Source organism: Piliocolobus tephrosceles, chromosome 4 (genome assembly GCF_002776525.5).
Source record: "Piliocolobus tephrosceles isolate RC106 chromosome 4, ASM277652v3, whole genome shotgun sequence".
NCBI lineage: Eukaryota > Metazoa > Chordata > Mammalia > Primates > Cercopithecidae > Piliocolobus > Piliocolobus tephrosceles.
Window position 1 is genome coordinate 72,932,259 of NC_045437.1, and position 26,563 is coordinate 72,958,821.

The 26,563-nt window shown below is 44.5% G+C and overlaps 1 protein-coding gene and 1 long non-coding RNA gene across 2 annotated transcripts in view; both read left to right on the forward strand.

The window, feature by feature from the left end:
* The window catches only part of SV2C (synaptic vesicle glycoprotein 2C), a 273,184-nt gene extending 246,810 nt beyond the window's left edge, over positions 1-26,374 (forward strand). Inside the window, exon 13 of the mRNA XM_023196441.3 lies at positions 25,262-26,374. Coding sequence (XP_023052209.2) covers positions 25,262-25,298 — 37 coding nt within the window. The 3' untranslated portion in view covers positions 25,299-26,374. The remainder of the gene's footprint in view (positions 1-25,261) is intronic.
* Positions 16,298-18,619, forward strand: LOC111529550. Its single transcript, XR_002727461.2, has 2 exons — positions 16,298-17,304; positions 17,995-18,619. It is a non-coding gene; the product is annotated as an uncharacterized LOC111529550 (long non-coding RNA).
* Positions 26,375-26,563: the final 189 nt, after the last annotated feature.

The window sequence follows — 26,563 nt, forward strand, 5'->3', positions numbered from 1 at the left end:
TGGCACCCAAACCTGCAACTGACATCTCATTTCATCTATAGTAGAAGGAAAATGAAAATTTGCACAAAAATGAAAGCCGAGGAAATAGTCCACTTGCTCCTATATTTTTACCCTTTTTCTAACTAAAATTTCCCTATTGCTCTTTGGAATCAATCCAGAATGCTCCCAAGTCCCATTATTATCACAGAATCTTCTCAGTAGGGAAAATCAAACAACTGCTTCAAACTGTCCATTCTGTATGTACCACATTCTATCCCAGGTATTGGGTCTTAAGGCATCCAGCTCACATTCAGTCCTGCTGCCTGAATCATCTCACACCAGAGTACAAACCTGGGAGACGCGCTAGGTGGGTCCTAGCCTGACCTTCACCACTGAGCAGTACAGGGACCCAGAACTTGCTGGGGAGACTGTAAGTCTTTGAATATCTCTGGTTCTCACTTTCCCCATGCACAAAGTAAAGGATTGGGACTAGTCTGCTCTCCACTCTCCAGCATTCTAGAAGACAGTAATGAAAATAACTTCATTTTATCTGCCTTCTTATACTAAACTCATTTTTTTTTTTTTTTTTTTTTTTTTTTTTTTTTTTGGAGTTTCGCTCTGTTGCCCAGGCTGGAGTGCAGTGGTAGGACCTCGGTTCACTGCAACCTCTGCCTCCCAGGTTCAAGCAATTCTCCCACCTCAGCCTCCCAAGTCGCCGGGACCACATGCATGCGCCACCACGCCCAGCTAATTTTTGTATGTTTTAGTAGAGACGGGGTTTCACCATGTTGGTCAGGCTGGTCTCGAACTCCTGACCTCAAGTGATCGGCCTGCCTCAGCCTCCCAAAGTTCTGGGATTTCAGTCGTGAGCCACTGGCGGCCTCAACTCATTTTTACAAGCACTAAATAGGTTTAGTTTATAAACTAAAAAATTAGGAAATAGACAAGCATAAAAAGAGTGTAGGAAGTTGTTTGGGAAGCCCGTGTGGAATAGGCCAGAAAGCACAGTCCCCATGCTGTCTGCCCTGCCAGCATCTCAGCATCCTGAGTAGTATCTCTATTCACTGCAGGTTTGACAGTTACCATTGCCCAGCCAGGAAAGGGCCCCGCCCTGCCAGATAAACACACTTAGGTTAGAAGACTATAATTGCAATATTACCCGACAGCTCTCCTGACTGTTTATTCCATTATTTTCTTGAAACATGGCCTTAAGTATTATACGTAGGCTTTCAGAAACAGTTTTTCAGTGATTTTACCTATACTGGCAAATAGACAAATCTCACCAAATCAGAGTTCAGGTTTTCACCAAAAACTGCTTAGCTGTCTTTCAAGATACCTTAAAAGATCAAAGGAGAGGTGGGAAAAGAAATGTAGTGACAGAAGGGAGAGTTCAAGATACTATTGATAAGGTTCCAACAAAGAGATTAGGACACAGCAGAGACTTTCTAAATGCCGGGATCATTTCCAGAGCAGTCCAGGGGAATACTTTCTGATTCTCTCTGCCAATCAAAAGAGATAGAATGTGATATTCTCTAATTTTTTTTCTGTTTGATGTCAAAATGGCCTTTACCTGTTTCTTCAATACTACACCTTATCTGTTCAAGCACTAAAGGCTCTGGAACCAGGAATGTCTGAATTTGGCCTTCACCTGGTACCACAGGTACCAGGTAACTGGCATATTGGTGTTAAGGGGGCATACTGGCTATATATTAGGTTTTCTTTAATCCTCACATTGTGCCAAACTTTGTCCAGTTACTAAACCTAAAAACACCAGTCATATTGCAACAGCAGAAAGAAATCTGCACAGTGGGAAACTCCGAAGTGGACTATACGTTTCTTACAGTTTTTGTTTTTTGTTTCTGCTCAGCAAAGTATGTGTTTTAAGTAAAGCTTCTCTTGTAATCTGTAATGTAGACCAAAAAAAAAAAAAAAAACTGTTAATATATCCAGGATGTATTGCGTGTCCCTTCATTGTTTTAGGTATGGCATAACAGTTCTCTGTGTGATGTTCTTTTGCTTTAAATGTTGATCATTCCTCTTGTCACCTGTCTCTCACCAACCAGTCACAGAGCCATTGCCAAGGCTCCCTTCAGTTTTTCCTAAACAATACCTAAACGCAGTTTTGTAATCCCAGGATTTTGAGTTACAAGAATACAGTTTATGGGTCTGTTTCAGCTCTTACTTAAGGCTAGCATGGTTGGGCAGGGAAAGAGCTGAGCCGAGTCTTCACTGATCTCTTGTCATTTCATATGATTATCCAGTAGATGCTTATTGAGCACCTCCCATGTGATAGGTATGAGACACTGTGCTGTGTGCAATAATTACGCCTTTGGAGGACTTAAATGAGGGCAAGGAAAACAGAATGAGAGAAAACACCCTCACACTGACCCCCGTTACATATGAACTCTCCCCAACACCCCGACCACATAAATACAAAGTGTTATTTTTCCACGTTTAAAATAAATAATAGCCTTCAGCAGGCAGTGCAGGAACTATTTGGTCATTGGAGTTACCTTTAATGAGAGGAGAAAGCTCCTTGATTACCTGGTTTTTGTTGGAGAGACTATTAACTAGTTCTTGGAAAATGAGAAAAATGAAACCACACATAAGCTGTTCCCTTAAATGATCTCAGCAGGATATTGCACTAAGATATTATTCAAGGAAAAGAATCAGGAGCAGAGATAGCCCCATCTTTCTAGAGCATTTTTCTTTTTCTTTTTCTTGTTTTGGGCGGGGGTGGTGGTGGACAATCTTGCTCTGTTACCTAGGCTGAAGTGCAGTGGTGTGATCTCGGCTCAATGCAACTTCCGCCTCCCAGGTTCAAGCAATTCTCCTGCCTCAGCCTTCCAAGTAGCTGGGATTACAGGTGCACGCCACTATATCCGGCTAATTTTTTTGTATTTTTAGTACAGATGGGGTTTCACCATGTTGGCCAGGCTGGTCTCCAACTCCTGATCCAACTCAAGTGATCTACCCACCTTGGCTTCCCAAAGTGCTGGGATTACAGGCCTGAGCCACTGCGCCTGGCCTAAAGTCCCGCTTTCTCCGGAGGTTTTCTTTTCACGGCGTGAAACCGGAGACAAGAGCTAGGGAGTCTGTTCCCCAGCGAATAGCGTTGGGGTTTTCTCTTCAGAGCCAAATCAGCAAAGCCTGCAGCTGCTGCCGCTCCCCTGGCCTGTGCCTCCCAGGGTGTTTCCTTTCTGATTTTGAAGATTTGTGGGTGAGTCAACTATCTTTACAGACATCCTAAAGCAGCGTCCCTCCTCTCTACCCTCAGCAGATAAGCCATCCAGAAAACAGGTTCTGACAGCCAGTAGCGGGGGCATTTTCGGATTTCAGTTTAAAACTGGTGCATGTTGTTGCAAGTGTCTTGAAGTTGCAAAGGATGTTTGGGGTTCTGGGGCCTGCAGGGGGCAGAGCAGAAAGAGGGTAGTTGTCAGTGACCCTCTACCCTCCTCTGAGAACCCCATTGCCACTTTTCCCCACCAGTTCTCTCCTTACCTCCTCAGGGCAGTGCCCACTCATTTCCTTTATTTCCCTTTTTTTTTTTTTTTGTTGTTGTTGTTGTTGTTGTTTCCTTTTCTCCTCTGGTCGACAACCTCTTAATTCCAGCAGTATACAAAAGCAAGGCCGGCCGGGTACGGTGGCTCATGCCTGTAATTCCAGCACTTTGGGAGGCCGAGGCGGGTGGATCACGAGGTCAGGAGATCGAGACCATCCTGGCTAACACAGTGAAACCCCGTCTATACTAAAAATATAAAAAATTAGCACGGCACGGTGGCGGGCACCTGTAGTCCCAGCTACTCGGGAGGCTGAGGCAGGAGAACGGCGTGAACCCAGGAGGCGGAGCTTGCAGTGAGCCGAGATCGCGCCACTGGACTCCAGCCTGGGCGACAGAGCCAGACTCCGTCTCAAAAAAAAAAAAAAAAGGCCGGGCGCGGTGGCTCACGCCTGTAATCCCAGCACTTTGGGAGGCCGAGGCGGGCGGATCACAGGGTCAGGAAATCGAGACCACGGTGAAACTCAGTCTCTACTAAAAATACAAAAAAATTAGCCGGGCGCGGCGGCGGGCGCCTGTAGTAGTCCCAGCTACTCAGGAGGCTGAGGCAGGAGAATGGCGGGAACCCGGGAGGCGGAGCTTGCAGTGAGCCGAGGTCGCGCCACTGCACTCCAGCCTGGGGCAGAGCGAGACTCTGTCTCAAAAATAAATAAATAAATAAAAAATAAAAAAAAACAAAAGCAAGGCCAAGCTTTCCTGGGGCACACGGGATGAAAGGCCCATCCATGCTTGTTGTGGAGGCGCAGAAGGTGGAGAAGGTGGAGAATAGGAGTGAGTGCAGGGGGAGTGTGAATGTGAGGCTGCTGGCTTTTGGCACAGCTCCCTGTGTGGGACTAGATTTCCAACTGCTTTTCAGTGCTTGTGCCCTGATAGGATGGGCACAGCTGGCATGGTATCAGAGCGGCCCGTATCTGGAGCAGAAGTCTGAGAGCTCAGCATTCGACCCCTGAAAGACCAGGAGGTTCCCACCTGGGTTCTCGAGATTCATTGACTCGTGGAGGTAGATGGTACTCTCCATGTTTGCAGAAGGTTCCCCACTTGGTGCTGAAGGCTAGGTGCCTTCCAGTCAGGTCGGAATTCTGAAATTGCAGAGGTTGTCCACTCTCTGCCTACTATACCACGTTCATGCTCCCCTTAGATCCAAAAGTGTCCAGGACTGGGAGCAGAAAGCAGCTTTCAGCCCTTCGTTCAGACTCAGTGGGTAATCTACCCCAGCAGCAGGGGTGCCAAGTCCAGAACAACTTTGCAGTGCCTGGGGTGTGACCAGGCAGCCTACTCACAGGGGCTGGAGTATCTAAAGCTACTGATGAGCTGGAAGAGCTTTGAATCAGTTCATCAGAACTGATGGTTAAAGTTTCAGGACTTTTGAGAGTCAGTAGAGAAACATAGCTATTACTAAAAAATTAAATAAGATTAGATAAATGATAGCTAAAAACAAAGGCAATATAGATTCAAAGCTCATCACTTTCTACTTATTTTACTACATTTTACCATTATCTGTGCCCATGAGGTAATATATGCCTATTATGTGTGTATGGTAGAAATACTATACACAGGTGTACTACAACACACAACTTCCCAAGTCAATTCCTAAGCATGAATTGACCCTTCAAAAAATAAGCACTTTTTTAATGTCCTTAGGTATAGAGAAAACCAGTTTCTCCAATTCAAGCTTATTTGAATTGTTTCTGTATACTTGGTAGTATATTTGTAGTTGAAGATCATCTATAGTGGTGGTATTTATACCATGGAAAGCAACAAAGCCATGCAAATCTGACTCCTCCTAACCCCCAAGACAGTTGTGAAACATTTACCAGCATACCACCATCTCAAGCCCTAGAGAATGCTTGGCCTCCCACCGCATAGACCCAGGCCACACCACACTGAGTTTCATAGGTTTATGGGTCAGCATTGCCCCTAAGTCCAAGGAAGGGGAAAGACTTAGCAAGCTGAACCTCATATGATTCGCAAAGGGCTTCTTTCTTCATTTGTATGGACTCAGAATAGGACCCAGTACAGAGAATCCACTGTTTTCTATGGGTGTCATTCTTTCAGGAAGAATGTATGGTAAAATTGGCTATTTCATGCTATGCAAACAAAATGAAACTAGTTTGAAGTTGCAAAGTGTCTCCCCTCTTGCGCCCACATAGTCATCCAAGGAGGAAACTCCGTCCTTGCCTTGACATTCACCAGACCTGCCTAGATAGAACTTGACAAATTGGCCTAACTTCATTTCCGCTGCTATTGTTATATATTTACTTTACTGAATCTGTGTCCTAAGTCAGTCAGAAGAAAAAGAAATGTCCTTTTTTAATATACACTTTCTTAGCATCCATGTAGTTATGTATCCTCACCCTAATCCAGGAACATATTGAACAGATCATCTGTCTTTTGTTAATATCTAGATACACTAACATCCTAGAAGAGTTTTCTCTTTCAGATGAACTTCCATTTTGAACATATGCTAAACGTACAATCCACTGTCTTTTGTAATGAAATCTTGGCAATGGTCCTGTCAGTTTTGGTGTTTGGGTTGTTTGGCTTTGTTTTCTTTTTTTGTTCTTTCTGTTTTTAATGCTGTGTAAGATCTGCTGTGAATGTTCCAGTTACCCCTATTGTACTGTATATATGTGTGCTGCATGTGTGAACCCCAGCAAATTGTTTCAGGTTTTGGAGTTTTCATCTTAAGTACAGCTGGTCCTGTTGTGAACTCATCTTTCTAGTATGCTCCTCTGTGTCTGATTTCCAATTGCCAAAATGTTTGACCAAGTGTGTTTTCACAAATATCCCGAGACAGCCATGTGTATCGTTGTGAAAGGGCATGCTCCATGTGGGATGGCTCATGTAGAGCATAAATCTATCAAACTTGGAATTGTGTATACATTTATATGCTGGATAACTAACATTCATGTAACAGCTGCAAAGATAGTTAGTGTATATCAGATTAATAAAAGAGCATTTTTTTTTTTTGCTCCATTATATTCCAATAAAGATTGTTGTGTGACTGGCTTCCCTTCTAAGCATGAATTGACCCTTCAAAAAATAAGCACTTTTTTAATGTCCTTAGGCATAGAGAAAACCTGTTTCTCCAATTCAGGCTTATTTGAATTGCTTCTGTGGGCTGGTGTCATGGATATTGATGTGTTGTTGATCTTACATGAATATTTTCCAATTGTTAGCCAGGACCAGTGAGAAGAAAATGTTTGTGGGGGAGTTTGTGGCAAAGCAGATGCTTGTGTTCTTTTGCCCTAGAGTAGGAATAGCAAACAGATTTTTATTTGGCATATTAAATCCACTTGATTGGTAGTAGCTGCTTGGAACAATGGTTTAAGAAGAGTGAGAAAAAGTGCTATGCTTTATGGAATTCACATTGGAGGCAGAAACAGACTTAAATGCCACATATTTGCTATCCCCAAAAGAGTCCCCATGACTGCATTTAACAGAAGACACAGGCCGGGCGCGGTGGCTCAAGCCTGTAATCCCAGCACTTTGGGAGGCCGAGACGGGCGGATCACGAGGTCAGGAGATGGAGACCATTCTGGCTAACACGGTGAAACCCCGTCTCTACTAAAAATACAAAAACTAGCTGGGCAAGGTGGCGGGCGCCTGTAGTCTCAGCTACTCGGGAGGCTGAGGCAGGAGAATGGCGTAAACCCGGGAGGCGGAGCTTGCAGTGAGCTGAGATCCGGCCACTGCACTCCACTCCAGTCCGGGCGACAGAGCAAGACTCCGCCTCAAAAAAAAAAAAAAAAAAAAAAAAACAGAAGACACAAGTGTCTTTACTAACAAAGCGGATGGGGCCATCCCAAGGTTGGTTCTGATATGGCTTGATAACATGATTGGAGACCCAGATTCTTTCCATCTTTTAGATCAGCCATCCTCAGTATACTGGCTTTTGTCCCCCTATGGGCATGAGATGGTGGCTGCAACTCTAAGCATTACATCTTCACATACCTAAGGGCCAGAAGGAGGACTAGTCCCTCTTTTTGACCCCTTTTTAAGATCAAGGAGAACATTTTCAGAATCCTCCAGCAGACTCCCCCTGTGTCTCATTGGCTGGATTTGCATCATCTGCCTACTCCTAAACCAATCACGAGCAAGAGGAACTTAATTACCATAACTGGCTTAGACTAATCAAGATTCACTTCTCCCCCTATAGCTCTAAGGGGCCCAGTCTTTCCTGAAGCATATGGCTCCTGACTGCCTGAACAAAATATGGAGTTTGTAAGCAAGGAAAAAGGCAGGTAACTGCTAAGTAGGCGAGCAACAGTGGGCTGTGTCTGAGCTCCAGAACCATGCTGTCTAACATGATAGCCACATGTAGCTATTTTATAAACTTAACTAAAACCAAGAATTCAGTTCCTTAGTTACACTTAGCCACACTTCAGATGCTTGATTGCCACATGTGACCAGAAGCTACCATACTGAACACAAAATATAGAATATCACGTCATCACTAAAAGTGCTATTGGCCAGTGCTATCCTACTAGTTGTGCATTCACACCCCTCTGCAGCTGTTCCTTCTCTTGGAACCAGCCCTCACTTCTTCCAGGTTCTCTCCCACAACTAGATCCTCCTTCTTTGCTGTAGCAACTTCTTTCCCCCTTTTCTAATACCCAGCCCATCACTCTATATAGGTCTTAACTCTTTGTCCAGTTTCCCACTCCTCCAGATGTAAGCCCTATTGCTTATTTAAGAAAAGCTACAGTCACACATTTTCCTTTCTTTCCTGCTTCATGATCAGGATCTTGAGTGAGGGAGAAAAGAAAAGTCCACAGGCTTCAAAACACCTAGTATACCAGGGATGATGGCAGGTACAGGAATTCACCAGAGGATGCTGGGGTGCAGATAACTTTGACAAAAGTCATTGCAAGTTCTGAAGAAAACAACAGGCCTGGCCTGGACCAGTGGCTCCAAAGCCCCAAAAGTGAAATTCCTAATAATCAGTGTGTTAAAACAAGGCAACGTAAGTCTTGAGATATAACTTTTCCTGCTTGTTGATATCTGATGCAATGAAGTTGCTATCATTATCTACATTGTTTGCTAGGACTGCCATAACAAAATACCACAGACTGGGTGGCTATGAAACCAAATTTCTCTTCTTACAGATCTGGAGACCAGAAGTCCAAGATCCGAGTGTCAGGCAGGATTGGGTTCTTCTGAGGCCTCTCTCCTTGGCTTGTGCATGGCCATCTTCTCTCTGTGTCTTCAGATAGTCTTCCCTCTTTACATATCTGTATCCTAATTTCCTTTTCTCATAAGGACACCAGTCATGCTGGATTAGGAGGTAGTCCAACCCCATCCAGTACCTACACTAATGACCTCTTTTCAACTCGACTACCTCCTTAAAGACCCTGTCTCCAAACTCAATCACATTCTGAGGCACTGGGGGTTGGGACTTCAACATATGAGTTTGGGGAGAAGAAAATTCAGCCCATAGCCTCATCCCAAATGCTACCTATTTGATTGTGTATGTATACTGTATATTGTGTATAGAAGTTTGCTGTGTGTATATTGTGTATAGAAGGGGATGGAATGTGCCTAGGGTCTGGTGAGTGGGTAGCATGGGCTGTGTGCGTGTGTTCACACCTGTGCATGCTGTTCATTCAGAGGGGATGATAAAGACAGGCTGAGGAACAAGGGTCCTACACTTATAAGCCAGAAACAGATAATTCTGGGGGAGACCCCAGGACAGCCTGGCCAGGCTACTCTGGGAACTGTGGTTATTTGCCTCCTTCTGTCTCTCCGTTTATTAGAATTCCAGATGAAAACATGCTCTCTCTGCATAGTAATTAAAAAACAAAAAAATCCTGGAGTCAATAGGCACATCGTTCTTCTCCCTGCACCACAGCCTCTGAACAAAGCAGCCTTCTCTGTGAGCCTGTCCCCAGGGAAGCTTCCTCCAGGACAGTGACCAGGTTGAGCCCTGGTGGCTCCAAGGGAAACGAGGGACAGCAGCATTCCTGGAGCTTGGATAAGAACGTGCCACCTACTACTACTGCAATCCCTTTGTTCAGTGGGGAGAGCAAATGCATCATCCTCTCCTGTAATTTACAGTCCAGACACCAGGTGGAGAAATGAAAACCATAAAAGGAGACACATTCTTGAAGGAAAGCCAGGCTCCTGCCCTGCAGCCACTGGAACTCCCTGGGGCCAGAATGAAGTAGATTGGGTAGTCTGGGTCACAGAGGACAGGGTAAGCTCCAACCTTGACTCCAAGTGCACCAGCAGCCACCTGCCTTCAGCCATATTTCTGCCTCCTCTACTCCAGAGCCCGCGGGGAGGCTGCACAGAAAGCATGTGAAGCAGCTCCACTGCCTAACATCTGCTTCCTCACCTTCAAGGTGGCACCAAAAATACCTTTGGACTGAGATTTCCAAGGAAACTGCATCAGCAAATTCAGGTTTGGGTGGGGCTATAAGGAAGGCCACCATACATTACAAAGGGCTAAGTGATGTATAAGTTGCCCCACTCTTTTGTTCTTTGCAAACATTGGGCGTATCCCACCCCCACTGCAGTCTGCTGCTGCTGACCTTCCTGAGGGGCTGTACTGTGTTATTGCCCCATCTTCAGTCGGCCTCCCACCTTCAGTAGAGGATAGCCACAGTATTTTTTTTTTTTTTTTTCTTTTTTGAGACCAGAGTCTCGCTCTATCACCCAAGCTGGAGTGCAAAGGCACGATCTTGGCTCACTGCAACCTCCACCTCCTGCCTCCTGGGTTCAAGCAATTCTCCCACCTCAGCCTCCCAAGTAGCTGGGATTACAGGCACCTGCCATTATGCCCGGCTAATTTTTGTATTTTTGTAGAGATGGAGTTTCACCATGTTGACTAGGCTGGTTTTGAACTCCTGACCTCAGGTGATCCAACCACCTTGGCCTCCCAAAGTGCTCAGATTACAGGCATGAGCCACCGCCCCCGGCTTACAGTACTTTCTAAAGTACACTCAGACTTCTGCACACCTCACAATCCCATTTCTCTTTCCAAACTGAGGACTGGAAACTTCAGAGGCAGACACCGTCTCACCATTGCTAAAAGCATGAGTTCGAGCAGGGTCACCTCAAGGTGTGGGAAGAAGGGTCCTGTTTAAGAAAAATAATACAAAATTACAAACAAAATTAATGTAAGAGTAACTAGAATGAAAAAAGAGGTCCTCACAATTTGCACATTTTAAAAAACTGATGAATTCACAAATTTTAACAAAATCCAGAAAAATAACAATCCTTTTTACTAACTGCCTGATACATTTCTGTAAATCATTTTTCTATATTTTTTGAGTGCATCTTCTTTGATTGCCTCTTCATCTTCATATGGCAACAGTTTTGTGATATCATTGCCTATACAGAGAATAGACAAAAACTGGTTGTGATTAGTAATAGTTGTTTCTCTGTTTTTTTTTAAGATGTCTTGTTGCTCCTCCACTTCCCATATACTCTCTGTGCTGCCACATTCAGTTTTGCAGTCCAGTGTCTGGCTTTGTCAGAGGCGTTTGAACCAGAGCAACTCCATCTTGAATAGGGGCCGGGTAAAATGAGGCTGAGACCTATTGGGCTGCATTCCCAGGAGGTTAGGCATACTAAGTCACAGGATGAGATAGGAGGCTGACAGAAGATACAGGTCATAAAGACCTTGCTGATAAAATAGGTTGCAGTAGAGTAGCCGGCTGAAACCCACCAAAACCAAGATGGTGAGGAAAGTGACCTCTGGTCATCCTCACTGCTCATTATACACTAATTATAATTCATTAGCAATTAGAAAGACACTCCCTCCAGTGCCCTGACAGTTTATAAATGCGATGACAATATCAAGAAGTTACCCTATATTGTCTAAAAGGGGGAGGAACCCTCAGTTACAGGAATTCTCCACCCCTTTCCCAGAAAAGTAATGAATAATCCACTCCTTGTTTAGCATATAATTAAGAAATAACGATACATATCCTTAGTCCAGCAGTCCAAGCTGCTGCTCTTCCTATGGAGTAGTCATTCTTTTATTCCTTTAATTTCCTGATAAACTCGTTTTCACTTTACTGCATGGACTCACCCCTAATTCTTTCTTGTTTGAGGTCCAAGAACACTCTCTAGGGGTCTGACTGGGACCCCTTTCTGGGAACAGCTCTGTACACCACAGCACACAGGCATGTGGGCACCGTGGGCAGCAGGATGTTCCTGGGAACCATCCTGCAGTGGGACGGCTTAACAATAACTTAACAATCTCAGAAGGGACTGCAAAACACGCTAATATATCCCACCAACTCAAACTGAAGATATCCCAACTCAGATTCCTCTTAGCCTATCCGCAAAATGCCCAGCTCCACCCAACACTGGAGGAAATTTGAGGAAAGCAAGGCAGAGTGGAAAGAAACAGTAGTTTTTAACTGAGTAAGGAACGAAACCACTAAGTTTGCAAATTTTCTAGTTTTGCAAATTTTTTAAATTGTTTATTTATTGATTATGATTTTTCATAGAGACGAGGTCTTGATATGTTGCCCAGGCTGGTCTCGAACTCCTAGGCTCCAGCGATCCTCCTGCCTCAGACTTCCAAAGTACTGAGATTACAGCCATGAGTCACTGCACCAGGCCTAGTTTTACAAAAAAAAAAAATTTTTTTTTGAGGTGGAGTTTCACTCTTGTCGCCCAGACTGGAGTGCACTAGTGCAATCTCGGCTCACTGCCTCCTCCGCCTCCCAGGTTCCAGTGATTCTCCTGCCTCATCCTCCCAAGTAGCTGGGATTTCAAGTGCCCACCACCACACCCGGCTAATTTTTATATTTTTAGTAGAGACGGGTTTTCACCATGTTGGCCAGCCTTGTCTCAAACACCTGACCTCAGGTGATCCACCCACCTTGGCCTCCGAAAGTGCTGGGATTACAGGTGTGAGCCACCACGCCCAGCCACAAATTTTTAAAAATCATATGACCTGCCACACATGGTGGCTCACACCTGTAATCCCAAAACTCTGGGGGGCCAAGGCAGGTGGATTGTTTGAGCCCAGGAGTTCAAGACCAGCCTGAGCAGCATCCATCTCTACAAGAAAAATGAAACAAAACAACAACAACAAAAACACATATGACCATGTGAACACATTGCTAGGATCCACTTAGCACCTGGGAAGGGACTCATGCAAATGGGGGTCCCAGGGCTTAAGTCTCATTAGCTTCATAGTAAACATTTCTCTGAGCTTTAGAGTCAGACAATATGGGTTTGAGTCCTGAGTTGGCCACTTAGCAGTGACGTGATGCATTGAGAAAGCAAAAATTAGTTTTTCTAAGCATTCATTTCTGCAACTGTGAATTAGAAATGATGATAGTTTGTATTTCACTGGGGTTTATAAGGATTGAGAAAATATATATAAAAGGTTTAGCAATGTGCCTGATGCACAAATTCTCATTAAATCATAGCCACTGTGATTAGCACTACTGGCTCACATCTGCTCCTGGAGGCAGATCTGCATCTCCTTTCACTATGAGGATATTGAGATGCGGTGATCATGGGAGCCAGATCCCCTTGGGGTGCTGAAATGGGGTGGTGGGGAGAGGGTGGAACCCTGACATTGCCTAGCTCTCACAAGACATTTTGCAGGACTGAATAATTCCTAGCTTCTGTTATCATAGGCATGCATAGCAGGTACCTGGGCCTGTGGTGACCCTGGCAGCAACTCCAAGTGACTTACCCACATCCCCCAAACCCTGCTGTGATTCTTCTTCCCACAAAAGCAGCCTGCACAGGGCCGTTCTCAGTGCACAGATGTCCAGCTCCATGGGAGGGTCTCTGGCAACTAGAAAGAGGAGGAAGGAGAGAAGGAAGGGGAAGTGGTCATGCACATGCTGGGACCTTACCAACTCCCACAGGCCGTGAGTACACAGCGCAGAGCCTGGCAGACCTGGCGCAACTCATCAGGGCGGCCTTTCCTCTGCTACCCAAGGCTTTGCTATTCATCCTGCTAGATCAGAGAAGCTACAGACACAGAACGTTTGTCCAAGGCCCTGAGTCTTTTCCAGGTGGAGCGTCAGAAAATCACACCAGGAGAAGGAGTCCTGCTTCCTTAGGACTAAAAAGAAGACCAAAGAGCAACTGTTCATAGCAGGCCAAGTTTACAAAACAGTGGTGGAGAAAATGAATAATTTACGAGGATGAACGCAAGGCCATGTGAAGTGAACTCTGTACACACAGGAAGGTACCACAGGAAGCCAACAGTGACATGTGTGGAGCCCAGCACTGCGCCAGGCCCGCCAGGGCACACTCTGGACGTGGTAAAGGCAGATCAGCACTGCCAGGAGTTGGGAGCTCAGTCTCTAGACTTATGCAGACCTGAGCTTACACCTGAGTTCTCCACTTGTAAGCTGTGTGGCCCAGGATGAGTTCATTAACCTCTCTGGGTCTCAATTCCTCATCTGTAAAACAAGGATACTTATTTGGGATATTCTTTGAAAGGACTGAATGATATAATCCAAGTTCTTAAAACACACAATCTTTTATTGCATGTATTTAATGTGTACAACATGGTGTGTTGGTATACACAGAACACATTCTCTCTCTCGCTCTCTCTCTCTTTTTTTTTTTTAATAGTGATGGGGATCTTGCTGTTTCCCAGGCTGGTCTCAAACTCCTGACCCCAAGCAGTCTTCCTGCCTCAACCTCACAAAATGCTGGGATTATAGAAGTGAGCCACCACACCTGCCCACATTCTCTTAATGAGGTATTTTGACACACAGAAGTTCCTAATTGTAATGTAGTCTAAGCTATCAACCTCTCCATTTAGGTCAGTGCTTTGATTTCTGTCTACTTCAGGGTCAGGAAGATATTCTCCTCACCTAGCAGCTTTATTGTTTTTCATTTCACATTTAGGTCTACATTCAGCTGGAATTCATTTTTGTGTGTCTTTAGTAGTCATCAGAAGATCAAAAGGCATCAAAGGCAAGCCTCAGAGTTATAAAAGATATTGACAACTGGAATCACCAAGAAAGGTATTTTATTCAGACAAGATGAATAAAGATGATTCTACAAATCAATACAAAAAAGACATACAACCAAATAGAAAAAGAGCAAAGACTTAAACATAAACTTCACCAAAAAAAATCCAGAAGATTATGGCCATTTAACATATGAAAAGGTGCTCAATTTCATTAGTCACGAGGGAAATGAAAATAAAACCTTGGTACAATGCCACTAGCAACTCCCCTAAATGGCTAAAATTTAAAAGACTGATAATACTATGTGCTGACAACAAGCGCTCACCAAGGAACTCCCACTGCTGAGGAGGGGGGCAAATTGGTCCAACCACGTTGGAAACATGGTTAGAAATACCTGCTAAAGCTGCATAATTCCTCTTGGTACACACTCAATAGAAAGGTTTGCATATGTGCACCAAGGGACATGTACAATAAGGTTTGTAGCAGCCAGTGCCAAATACAGGACACCACAGAAAAATACTGCCTTTCAGGTGGATCGCTTGAGCCCAGGAGTTCAAGACCAGTGTAGGCAACATGGTGAAACCCCATCTCTACAAAAACTATGAAAATTAACTAGGCATAGTGGCACATTCCTCTAGTCCCAGCTACTCAGGAGGCTGAGGTGGAGAGATTGATTGAGCCCTGGAGACTGAGGTTACAGTGAGCCGTGATCACATCACTGCACTCTAGCCTGGGCAACAAAGCAAGACTGTCTCAAACAACAACAGCAACAACAAACGCTGCCTTCATCAGGTTACCTTAGACTCACCCATTATCATTCAACTCCTGCCCCCTGCCCATCTTCTTTCTGGCATTCACACATCCGCCTGAATTATATATTCTTACTTCTCCCTGTTTTCTGTTATTTTTATGATTCCTTCTAAAGTGCATTTTATCTCAGCTTCCTAAATAAGTATGATTTTAAGTGCCAAGATTACTAAATAAATTCAGAGAAAGCAGCTTGCCCTTGATTTGTTACAAAAGAAATACAACTCTATGGGAGACAGACATTCTCTTTTTCCAGACTTCCTTATAATATAATGGTTACCATTGATTGAGCTCCATCTATGAGACTTAGTGCTTTACAGACATTATTTGTATTAATTTCTTTCTTTTTTTTTTTTTTCTTTGAGACGGAGTCTCGCTCTGTCGCCCAGGCTGGAGTGCAGTGGCCGGATCTCAGCTCACTACAAGCTCCGCCTCCCGGGTTCACGCCGTTCTCCTGCCTCAGCCTCCCGAGTAGCTGGGACTACAGGCGCCCACCTCGCCCGACTAGTTTCTTGTATTTTTTAGTAGAGACGGGGTTTCACCGTGTTAGCCAGGATGGTCTCGATCTCCTGACCTCGTGAATCGCCCGTCTCGGCCTCCCAAAGTGCTGGGATTACAGGTTTGAGCCACCGCGCCCGGCCGCTGTATTAATTTATTTAAAAATGATTTTAGGCTGGGTGCGGTGGCTCACGCCTGTAATCCCAGCATTTTGTGAGGCCGAGACGGGCGGATCACGAGGTCAGGAATTTGAGATCAGCCTGACCAACATGGAGAAACCCCATCTCTACTAAAAGTACAAAAATTAGCCAGGCGTGGTGGTGCGTGCCTGTAATCCCAGCTATTTGGGAGGCTGAGGTAGGAGAATTGCTTGAACCTGGGAGGCAGAGGTTGTTGTGAGCTGAGATTACGCCACTGCACTCCAGCCTGGGCAACAAGAGTGAAACTTCATCTCAAAATAAATAAATAAATAATTTTTAAAAAATTATTTTATGACATATTTGTATTTTAAATAATTTAATTAAATTAATGAACTATTTATGATTCCTTTGTTTCTTAAGTAACTCAGAATAAACTATTTTGTTATAGTTATTTCATAGCCATGTGGGTATATTATTATCCTCATTGCATAAATGAGGAAACTGAGACTCAGGGGAAATTAAATGACTTGTCCCAAAATGTACAGCTAGTCAGTGACAGGCACAATTCAACCCTAGGTTGTTCAATCTTATTCTAACGTACACAATCTTAACTACTAGCTACTATACTTGCATATTCAGGACTAACCCAGCATAAATGTTACATCCTTGATATTCTCTCTTTTGCCTTTTTATGCAACAGGGAAAGGCAAGCTCTAAAAGTAGAAGGGAGAATGTCAGCATTCTGGTATTTAGAATGAATTCGTTGAAGGGTAAGGAAGTTTACTAAGTGCCAGTTCTCAACTAGGCACCAACAAACAATGGCTTAGAAAAATAGATTTAGTCCCTGCCCTCACAGAGCTTCCACCTAGAAGACTCTCCAAACAGGCAAATAAGCATTCATTTAGGACACTTATTCAATAATATTATTGATCAGTCACCATGTGCCTGGTACTGTGCTGGGTGCTGGAGACAGGCAAGGTGGAAAAGACAGACTGAGATTCTCCTCTACCAGCTTACAGTCTAGCTGGGGAGACAGACAAGTAAATAGGCAAGGACAACATGACATGTATTATTATGGCAGACGTTCTGACATTATCAGGGCTCCTAGAAGTAGACCCCGACAGAAGGGTTAGGGAAGGCTCCCTGGAGGAGGAACACCACCCTTTTCTGCTCATACTCTTGGAGTGAGGCCAAGAGACTGCCGAGCTGTCTTGACTTGTCCAGGCTGTCAGAGTGATTTCCAAAGTACTCTTTCATCTGTTGGCCAACTCAATGGTAATAGCTAACAATTACAGAGCATTTAATATGAGCCAGGCACTATTCTAGTGCTTTACAAAACATTTCTCATTTCATCCTTCCAGGAACCCTAGCTGGGAGCATTTCTCTTTACAGAAGAACCTGAAGCACGGTGAGAGTAAGTCACCCACCCAACATCACACAGCTAGTCAAGGGAAGAGCCTAGCTTGGCACCCAGGCAGAAGGCTCCAGCATCTGCACCCCTCCATCACCCTCAACTGCCTCTCTGTGTAGAAAGCCCCAAAATACCAAATGCATGAACCCACTCCTCAGAGCTAGACTTGCTCAGAGGTCATTTTTGTTCACAATAAGCATAGGGATATAGCCAGACCTGTGCTGGTAAGTATTTAACAACCATCTCTTCAGATGTGTAGCATTTGCAGATTCCCTTGGTGTAATTACTCCCACCATGGTTAATTTCAAGCTACCAGTGTGATGTCTCTGAATGTGGAGTTGGGAGAAGTGCAATCCTATCATTCTATAGCATTTCCACCATACAGACACAATAGGTATAAATAACCTTAAGCGCATGTATAATGGTGTATGTAGGAAAATAATCAGGAAGTGATACATTCTGAGGATTTGTTACCTTTGTTTTTAATATAATTTATTTAATTTTAAGTTTATATAACTTAGCTTTTGACAATGGCTATGTTTAACGATGGTTTACAAAAGTTCCTGAAAATTTAGCAATCAGCTCCTGTGAGCCAGTACAACACACTCCAGCATTTCGCTGGATGATCGTCCCAAGTTCTCTGGCTTGATTCTAAGCTCTAATTACTTGCCTCTGCTTCCTTTGCAACTTTAGGTGCCCTACAAATTTACCCCCAGGGAGAGAAGGGAGAAGACAGAGGTGTCAGCAAGTACTTAGCACCTGCTATGTGGCAGTCATTGTGGTCAGTACTTTATGTTATTTCATTTTACACTCACTTTAATCTCATAGGAAAGAGATTAATACATGTACATATTTTGTTTGCACTTTTTTGCCATTGTATTCCCAGGGGCTTGGACTATGCCTTACACATAGCAGACACAAAATTCATGTTTGTTGAATTAATAAATGAACGAAAAAGCTGAGGATGAAACCGACTCCTCAGCCTGCATACAAGGCCCTCTGTGATCTGGCCCCTGCCTCCCGCTCAAGCCTCCCTTCCCACCTTGCCCAAGTGAATCCTTCTCACCTGCACGCGGCTTGCTGCTAGACACTGCCAAGACTACTTGGCTTGTGCTGTCTCCACTACCTAGAAGGCCCTTCCACCATGCATCTTTCTTAGGTCAGATTTCCCCAGAAACAGACTCTAAGAGATTAAAGTGCAGGAAGTGTGTTGACAAGAGTTCTTGGTAAGAACCCTCATAAAGAAGTGAGAGGGGGAAAAAAAGGGACAAAAAAAGAAAAAAAAAAAAAAACCCAGAAGTGAGGAAAGCGGGACTGGGCAGGAGAAAGTCGAGCCGTGATGCAGTTGCAGCAGAGGCCTCAGCCAAATTGATGGAAGGCTCAGAATATGGGATGGATTTCAGAACTGTGCCATATTGAAGCAAGGGGCAGGACCTTTTTACCCCAATTTGTACCTCATCATTGAATGAGGGCCATCTGTGGATGGGGGGATAACTTTGGGTGAAGCAGCTCCCTTTGCCCAAGGCATGGTCTGGAGAGAAACCAGGCTTTGAGCCACCAGCAAACAAAACTCTGGGAAGCTGGGGAATGAGTGCCTCGATCCTAAAGGGAGATCTGGGCTGCACATTCCACCATGTACCTTCTTATTCTTACATATGCCCAGCCATGTTTTGTTTTGTTGTTGTTGTTGTTTTGTTTTGAGACAGAGCCTCTCTCTGTTGCCCAGGCTGGAGTGCAGTGGTGCAGTCTCCACTCATTGCAACCTCGGCTTCCCGGGTTCAAGCACTTCTGATGCCTCAGCCTCCCCTGCTGGGACTACAGGCATGCACCACAATGCCCAGCTAATTTTTATATTAGGTGATCTGCCCACCTCGGCCTCCCAAAGTGCTGGGATTACGAGCGTGAGCCACCTTGCCTGGCCCTAGCTGTGTTATTTAATAGACTTTATATTTTAGAACAGTTTTAGGCTCATAGTGAAATTGAGCAGAGGGCACAGAGAGTTCCCAAATACCCCCTGCCCTGACACACACACAGTCTTTTCCATTATCAACACCGCTCACCAGAGTGGTAATTTGTTACAATTGATGACCCTACTTTGACATATCATTTTCACCCAAAGTCCATAGTTTACCTTAGGGTTCTCTCTTGGTGTTGCACAGTCTATGGGTTTGGACAAAAGTATAATGACATGTATCCACCATTATATAATCATACAGAATAGTTTCATGCCTTAAAGATCCCCTGTGTTCCACCTATTCATCCCTCCTTCAGCACCCCATACCCCTGGCAACCACTGATCATTTACTGTCTTCATATTTTGCTTTTTCCAGAATGTCATATAGTTAGAATCATACAGTATGTAGCCTTTTCAGATTGGCTTTTTTCACTTAGTAATATGGATATAAGGTTCCTCCATGCATATTACTCCATGTATATTCACGGCTTGATACCTCATTTCTTTTTAGCACTGAATAGCATTCCACTGTCTGGATGTACCACGGTGCATCCATTTATCTATTCACCTACTAACAGACATCTTGGTTACCTCCAAAGTTTGGCAATTATAAGGAAAGCTGCTATAAACATCCATATGCAGTTTTTTGTATGGACGTAAAACTTTTCCTTTGGGTAAATATCAAGGTACATGATTGCTGGATTATTTGTAAGGATATGTTTAGTTTGTAAGAAACCGCCAAACTGCCTTCCAAATCTGTACCATTTTGCATTCTCTCCAGCAATGAATGAGAGTTCCTGTTGCTCCACATCCTTGTCAGCATTTGGTTTCACTACCCACTTCACTCAGCAGCTAGCTGTACCAGACAAGGTTGTACATGAGTTATGTGACTCTATATAATAAAGCTAAGTTTTTAGGTGCCACCAGTTCTAACTTTAGGCAGTAGAGCAGTAATGATTAAGAATATGGTCGGGGCATGGTGGCTCACGCCTGTAATCCTAGCACTTTGGGAGGCCCAGGCGGGTGGATCCCAAAGTCAGGAATTCAAGACCAGCCTGGCCAAGATGGTGAAATCCCATCTCTACTAAAAATATAAAAAATTAGCCGGGCGTGGTGGCGGGTGCCTATAATCACAGCTACTTGGGAGGCTGAGGCAGAGAATTGCTTGAACCCAGGAGGCAGAGGTTGCAGTGAGCTGAGACTGTGCCACTGCACTCCAGCCTGGGCGACAGAGTGAGACTCTGTCTCAAAAAAAAAAAAGAACATGGATGCTAGAGCCAAATTTCCTGGGTCCATTTCCATGCTCTATCATGTGTAACTGGTTGACCTTGGATAAGCTGCTTAACTTCTCTGTCCCTCATTTGTTTCATCAATAAAAAAGAAGAACAGTACCTACCCCTTGGGGTTGTTGAGTTAATGTAAAGCACTTAGAACAGTGTCAGGCACAGAGTAAGCCCTCAATAAATTTCAGTGAATAGGCCAAGCACGGTGGCTCACGCCTGTAATCCCAGCACTTTGGGAGGCCAAGGCAGGGGGATCACCTGAGGTTAGGAGTTCGAAACCAGGCTGGCCAACATAGCAAACTCCCTGTCTCTACTAAAAGTACAAAAATTAGCCAGGCATGGTGACGTGCACCTATAACCCAGCTACTCAGGAGGCTGAGGCCGGAGAATCACTTGAATCCTGAACGGGGAGGTCGCAGTGAGTTTAGATTGCGCCACTGCACTTCAGCCTGGGCACTCCAGATGGAACAAGACTTCATCTCAAAAAAATAAAATAAAATAATTTAGTGATTATTTACCAAAGACATGTATATTTTAAACAATTCAGTTTAGATTGTTAGAAAATGACTGACTAGAAAAAATCCTTGAAAGTCTTGGCTCTCCACAAGAACCCATGGAAAGATGGATTTTTAGCCTTCATTTCAATTTTTTCTTTTCTTTTTTTTTTTTTTTTTTTTTTTGAGGCAAGTTCTCACTTTGTCACCCAGGCAGCTCACTGCAGCCTCAAACTCCTGGCCTCAAGTGATCCTCCCACTTTGGCCTCCCAAAATGCTTGGGATTAAAGGCAGGAGTCACCATGCTGGGCCATCAATGGCTACATTTTTAAAATCCTCACACAGTGAAGCACTGTATCAGACATTCAAGAGTAATAACCCCAGGTATTCAGTTGAAGACTTGCTAGCAAGTACAAGTGAGACAGTTTTTCTGTGTCCACACAACAGAAACCAACTTCATGTTGATAATGGCATTGCAAGAGCCTTAGCTTCCCACTGATGTTCAGATGCTAGGTCCTGGTTTTATGGACTCAAGGAGGCATGTTACATCCTTCATCTTGAGCTATTTTGTGCACTGTGTGCTTAAAATGATGCAAGAATTAAACAAGCACAAATCTGCGTGTCCTAAGTGACCATTTCCTCCATCAAGTGATTTTCCTCTCTAGGGGCCCTTTAGCTGCTAGAAAAAAGATACGAGGAGATTACCTGTCTGTCTGCCATGACTTACCTACCCTCTATCCCTCATTCCCCAGAGAAGCAAAGGGCCAGAAAGAGAGAAAGAAGAAGAGGGCATATGGGAATATGGGGAACTCTCCAAGGAGAAGCAAGGCAGTCGTCCTCTTTCTCCAGAGCAACTATTTTCCTGGGGCCCCGGGAAAGATGACGCGCCTGTTGAGACTCTAATGAGTGCAGCAGCCAGGTTCTGTGGTCTCATTTTCCGGTGTGAAATCCTTTGTTCAGGGTGGCTTTAGCCATAACACCACAGAGGCCTAGAGACCGCAGGTTGCTGATTGGTGCAAGTTTCTTTATTCAGTCACTAAAAATATAGATACTAAGGAACTAAAATGAGCCAGAAATATTTCTAGGCACCAAAGGGAATAATACAGACATTGTCCCTTTCCTCAAGGAGCTTACATCAGAATGGTGAAAGACAGACAATAAGTAAACAAACAGATCAACAAAATTCTGTAAGATGGGCCAGGCACAGTGGCTCATACCTGTAATCCCAGCACTTTGGGAGGCCGAGGAAGGTGGATCATGAGGTCAAGTGATCGAGACCATCCTGGCCAACATGGTGAAACCCTGTCTCTACTAAAAATACAAAAATGAGCTGGGTTTGGTGGCGCACACTTGTAATCCCAGCTACTCAGGAGGCTGAGGCACGAGAATCGCTTAAACCTGGGAAGTGGAGGTTACATTGAGCCAAGATCGTACCACTTTACTCCTGCCTAGTGACAGAGCAAGAGTCCATCTCAAAAAAAAAAAAAAAAATTCTGTAAGATGGTTTGCAGGGACCAGTATGCAGAGCACAAAACAAAACAGGATGATGCATCCGCATCACTGGGTCGGTGCAACTTCAGATTGAATAGCCAGGGAAGGCAGCTTTCTGGAGGTGCCATTGACCTGAATGACAACGATATGTCTTAGGCCAGGTGAGATAGCTGAACCTGTAATCCCAGCACTTTGGGAGGCTGAGGTGGAAGAATCACTTGAGCTTAGGTGTTTGAGACCAGACTGGGCAACATAGTGAGACCTTGTTTCTACAAAAACAATCAAAAAATTAGCCGGGCATGGTGACGTGCACCTGTGGACCTAGCTACTCAGGAGGCTGTGGTGAGAGAATAGCTTGAACTCAGGAGGTTGAGGTTGTAGTGAGCCATGATCGCACCACTGCACTCCAGCCTGGGTGACAGAGTGAGATCCAGTCTCAAAAAAAAAAAAAAAGAAAAGAAAAGTCTCAATGTTCAGTCTGGGTTAGATAGTATTTTGCTTTGGAACCCTCTATGAGCTGGGGCATCTCTCTTCCCACAGAGAGACAAGCATGAAATTAGATGCCAGGCTGCATCTAGAAAGGTATGGGAACTGTCTCAGCAGGGAATTGCTTCAGCACTTCTACACCCTGCCACAGTGGAAATGTCAGTTTACAGAGCTAGCTGCCTCCACTCAAGTTGCTGTTGGTCCTCTGTCCCAGTCAGTGTATCTGTTCCATAGTGCTGGTACTAAAACCACAACAAAAGCACCTTGCTGTCCAATAGCTCCAACTACAGTGTTAGCCAGACCGTGTCTCCTGTGGACCCAGTTTGCAAATTTCTCACCCTTGCATGGCAAGCTCAGTGCATGCAAACAGCTCTGTCATTTACAGCGTCATCATCAAGGGATTGTACTTTACAGGGAATAAAACCTCACTTAAAAAAAAAAATCTGCTGCTGGGCAAGGTGGCTCACGCCTGTAATCTCAGCACTGTGGGAGTGCGAGGTGGGTGTATCACCTGAGGTCAGGAGTTCAAGACCAGCCTGGCCAACCTGGTGAAACCCTGTCTCTACTAAAAATACAAAAATTAGCTGGGCATGGTGGCGGGCGCCAGTAATCCCAGCTACTCGGAAGGCTGAAGCAGGAGAATTACTTGTACCCAGGAGGCTGAGGTTGCAGTGAACTGAGATTGTACTCCAGCCTAGGCGACAGAGTGAGACTCCATCTTAAAACAAAACAAAACAAAACAAAACAAAAAAATCTGCCATGTAATCCAACAAGAGAAAAAAAGAAAAGATTCATTATGAATGTAAGCAACTCCATCCAAAAAGGAAGCTGTTATGGTTTGACCAGAGTTCATGCGTTGGAAATATAAGCCCCTAGTGGAACTGTTGAAAGGTGGGATCTTTAAGAGGCAATTAGGTCATGAAAGCTCTGCCCTAATGAATAGATTAAGGTTATCTCAAGAGTGGGATCATTATTGCGAGAGTAGGTTTGTCATAAAAGCTAGTTCAGGCCGGGCACAGTGGCTCATGCCTGTAATCCCAGCACTTTGGGAGGCCGAGGAGGGTGGATCACGAGGTCAGGAGTTCAAGACCAGCCTGGCCAAGATGATGAAACCCCATCTCTACTAAAAATACAAAAAAATTAGCCAGGCGTGGTGGCACACGCCTGTAATCCCAGCTCCTCTGGAGGCTGAGACAGAGAATTGCTTAAACCTGGAGGGGCGGAGGTTGCAGTAAGCTGAGATCGCGCCACTAGACTCCAGCCTGAGCAACAGAGTGAGACTCCATCTCAAAAAAAAAAAAAACCCTAGTTCAGCCCCCACACTGCTCTCTCTTGTGCTTTCTTGCTTTTCCTCTTTCCACTGTGAAATGATAAAGCAGGAAGACCCTCACCAGATGCTGGTCCCTTGGACCTCTCAGCCTCCAGAACTGTAAGAAACAAATACGTTCTTTATAAATGATCCAGTCTGCCGGGCGCGCTGGCTCAAGCCTGTAATCCCAGCACTTTGGGAGGCCGAGACGGGCGGATCACGAGGTCAGGAGATCAAGACCATCCTGGCTAACCCGGTGAAACCCCGTCTCTACTAAAAAATACAAAAAACTAGCCGGGCGAGGTGGCGGGCGTCTGTAGTCCCAGCTACTCAGGAGGCTGAGGCAGGAGAATGGCGTAAACCCGGGAGGTGGAGCTTGCAGTGAGCTGAGATCCGGCCACTGCACACCAGCCCGGGAGACAGAGCGAGACTCCGTCCCAAAAAAAAAAAAAATAAATGATCCAGCCTGTGGTATTCTGTTATAGCAGCACAAAACAGACTAAGACAAAAGCTGGCTAGACAATAAATATTTCATATCCCTCCAAATTCTCTTTTGGTCTTTTTAATATGCATTGGTACATTTTCCACAATGTTAATCAGCATAAATACACAGGTCTGTATCTTAGTTTTTTCTACTTTACATTTTTCATGTAATACATTTGCACTTATTAATATTGCTCCCATGTGTCATTTAAACAGCCTTATAGAATCAAAGCATATTGAAATTCTTTTTTTTATTTTTACTTATTTCTTTTTTTTTTTTTTTTTTTTCTGAGACAACGTCTTGCTCTGTTGCCCAGGCTAGAGTGCAATAGTGACATGATCATAGCTCACTGTAACCCTGAACTGGGCTCAAGTGATCCTCCTGCCTCCGCCATCCCAGAAGCTAGGACTACAGGTGCCAGTCACCAGGCCCAGCTAATTTTTTAATTTTTTTTTGTAGACACAGAGTCTTGCCATGTTGCCCTGGCGGGTCTTGAACTCCTGGCCTCAAGTGATTCTCCTGTCTTAGCCTCCCGAAGTTCTGGGAGTACAGTCTTGAGCCACTGCACCTGGTTTTCTTTCCATTTTTGAGGATTACAATTGCTTGAGATTTTCCAAATATATTATACAAGGTCTTGCTAAGAACTTAGTAGATTTCTTTATTGTGGTCTTTTTTCTCTCTTTTGCCTTGTAGAAATATCCCACAAAGTGAAGTAACCAAGTCAACAAGTGTGAACAATTTTATAGCTCTTGTTAAATTTACTAGACAGCTCTCAGGAACGACAGAGCCAGTTTACAGCAGGAGCCATTAGTGGGTGTGGACCTCTTTTCTAACATCTGCTTCTAAACTTGGCTTTATCATAGAAAGAGATAAAATCATTACAAACAATTTGAAGGAATTCTTTGTCTTATAAAAAACATTCTGAAAACCTTCCTGTATTCCCACTAGTAGGTATAGTTAACCTTGTAACTCCACAAACAGACCACTTTACACACCTGCCTGGGGGCCTTTGTTTTTGCTTGCCCCTCTCTGAAATGCCCTCTCCAGGTGATTAAGTGGCTTGCTCCTTTACTTAGCTATCTAGATACTCAGGTAAAATGTTAACCAAGATGCCTTTACTCTTCACCCTACTTAAAATGTCCCTCTGCCCCACCCTGAGACTTTTAACTTGCATAGCCCTCATCATCACCTGACATAATATGTACTTCTTTGTTTTTATAGATATTATCTGTGCCCCTCCACTAGGACGTCCATTTCATGGGAATAAAGACTTTGTCTCTTTCATTTGCTTCTATATTCCCAGTGCCACGAAGATGCCTCGTACATAGTAAATGCTCACTAACTATGGTGGAACTAATGAGTGAGCAACTGAAGCAAGTGTCTGATTACATCATCATTAATTGCTTGGCATTCTGGAGTTAGTGCTGAAAAGCTGTGCAAGGCTAATTGGTGGGGCTAAAAAGTTTGCTGGCCTGTGTCATGGTTCATGCCTGTAATCCTAGCACTTTGGGAAGCCGAGGCGGGAGGATCACGAGGTAGGGGGTTCGAGACCAGCCTGGCCAACATAGTGAAACCCCATCTCTACTAAAAATACAAAAATTAGCTGGATATTAGCCGGGTATGGTGGCACGCACCTGTAGCCCCAGCTACTCGGGAGGCTGAGGCAGGAGAATCACTTGAACCTGGGAGGTAGAGGTTGTGGTGGGCGGAGATCACGCCACTGCACTCCAGCCTGGGCAACAGAGTAAGACTCCATCTCAA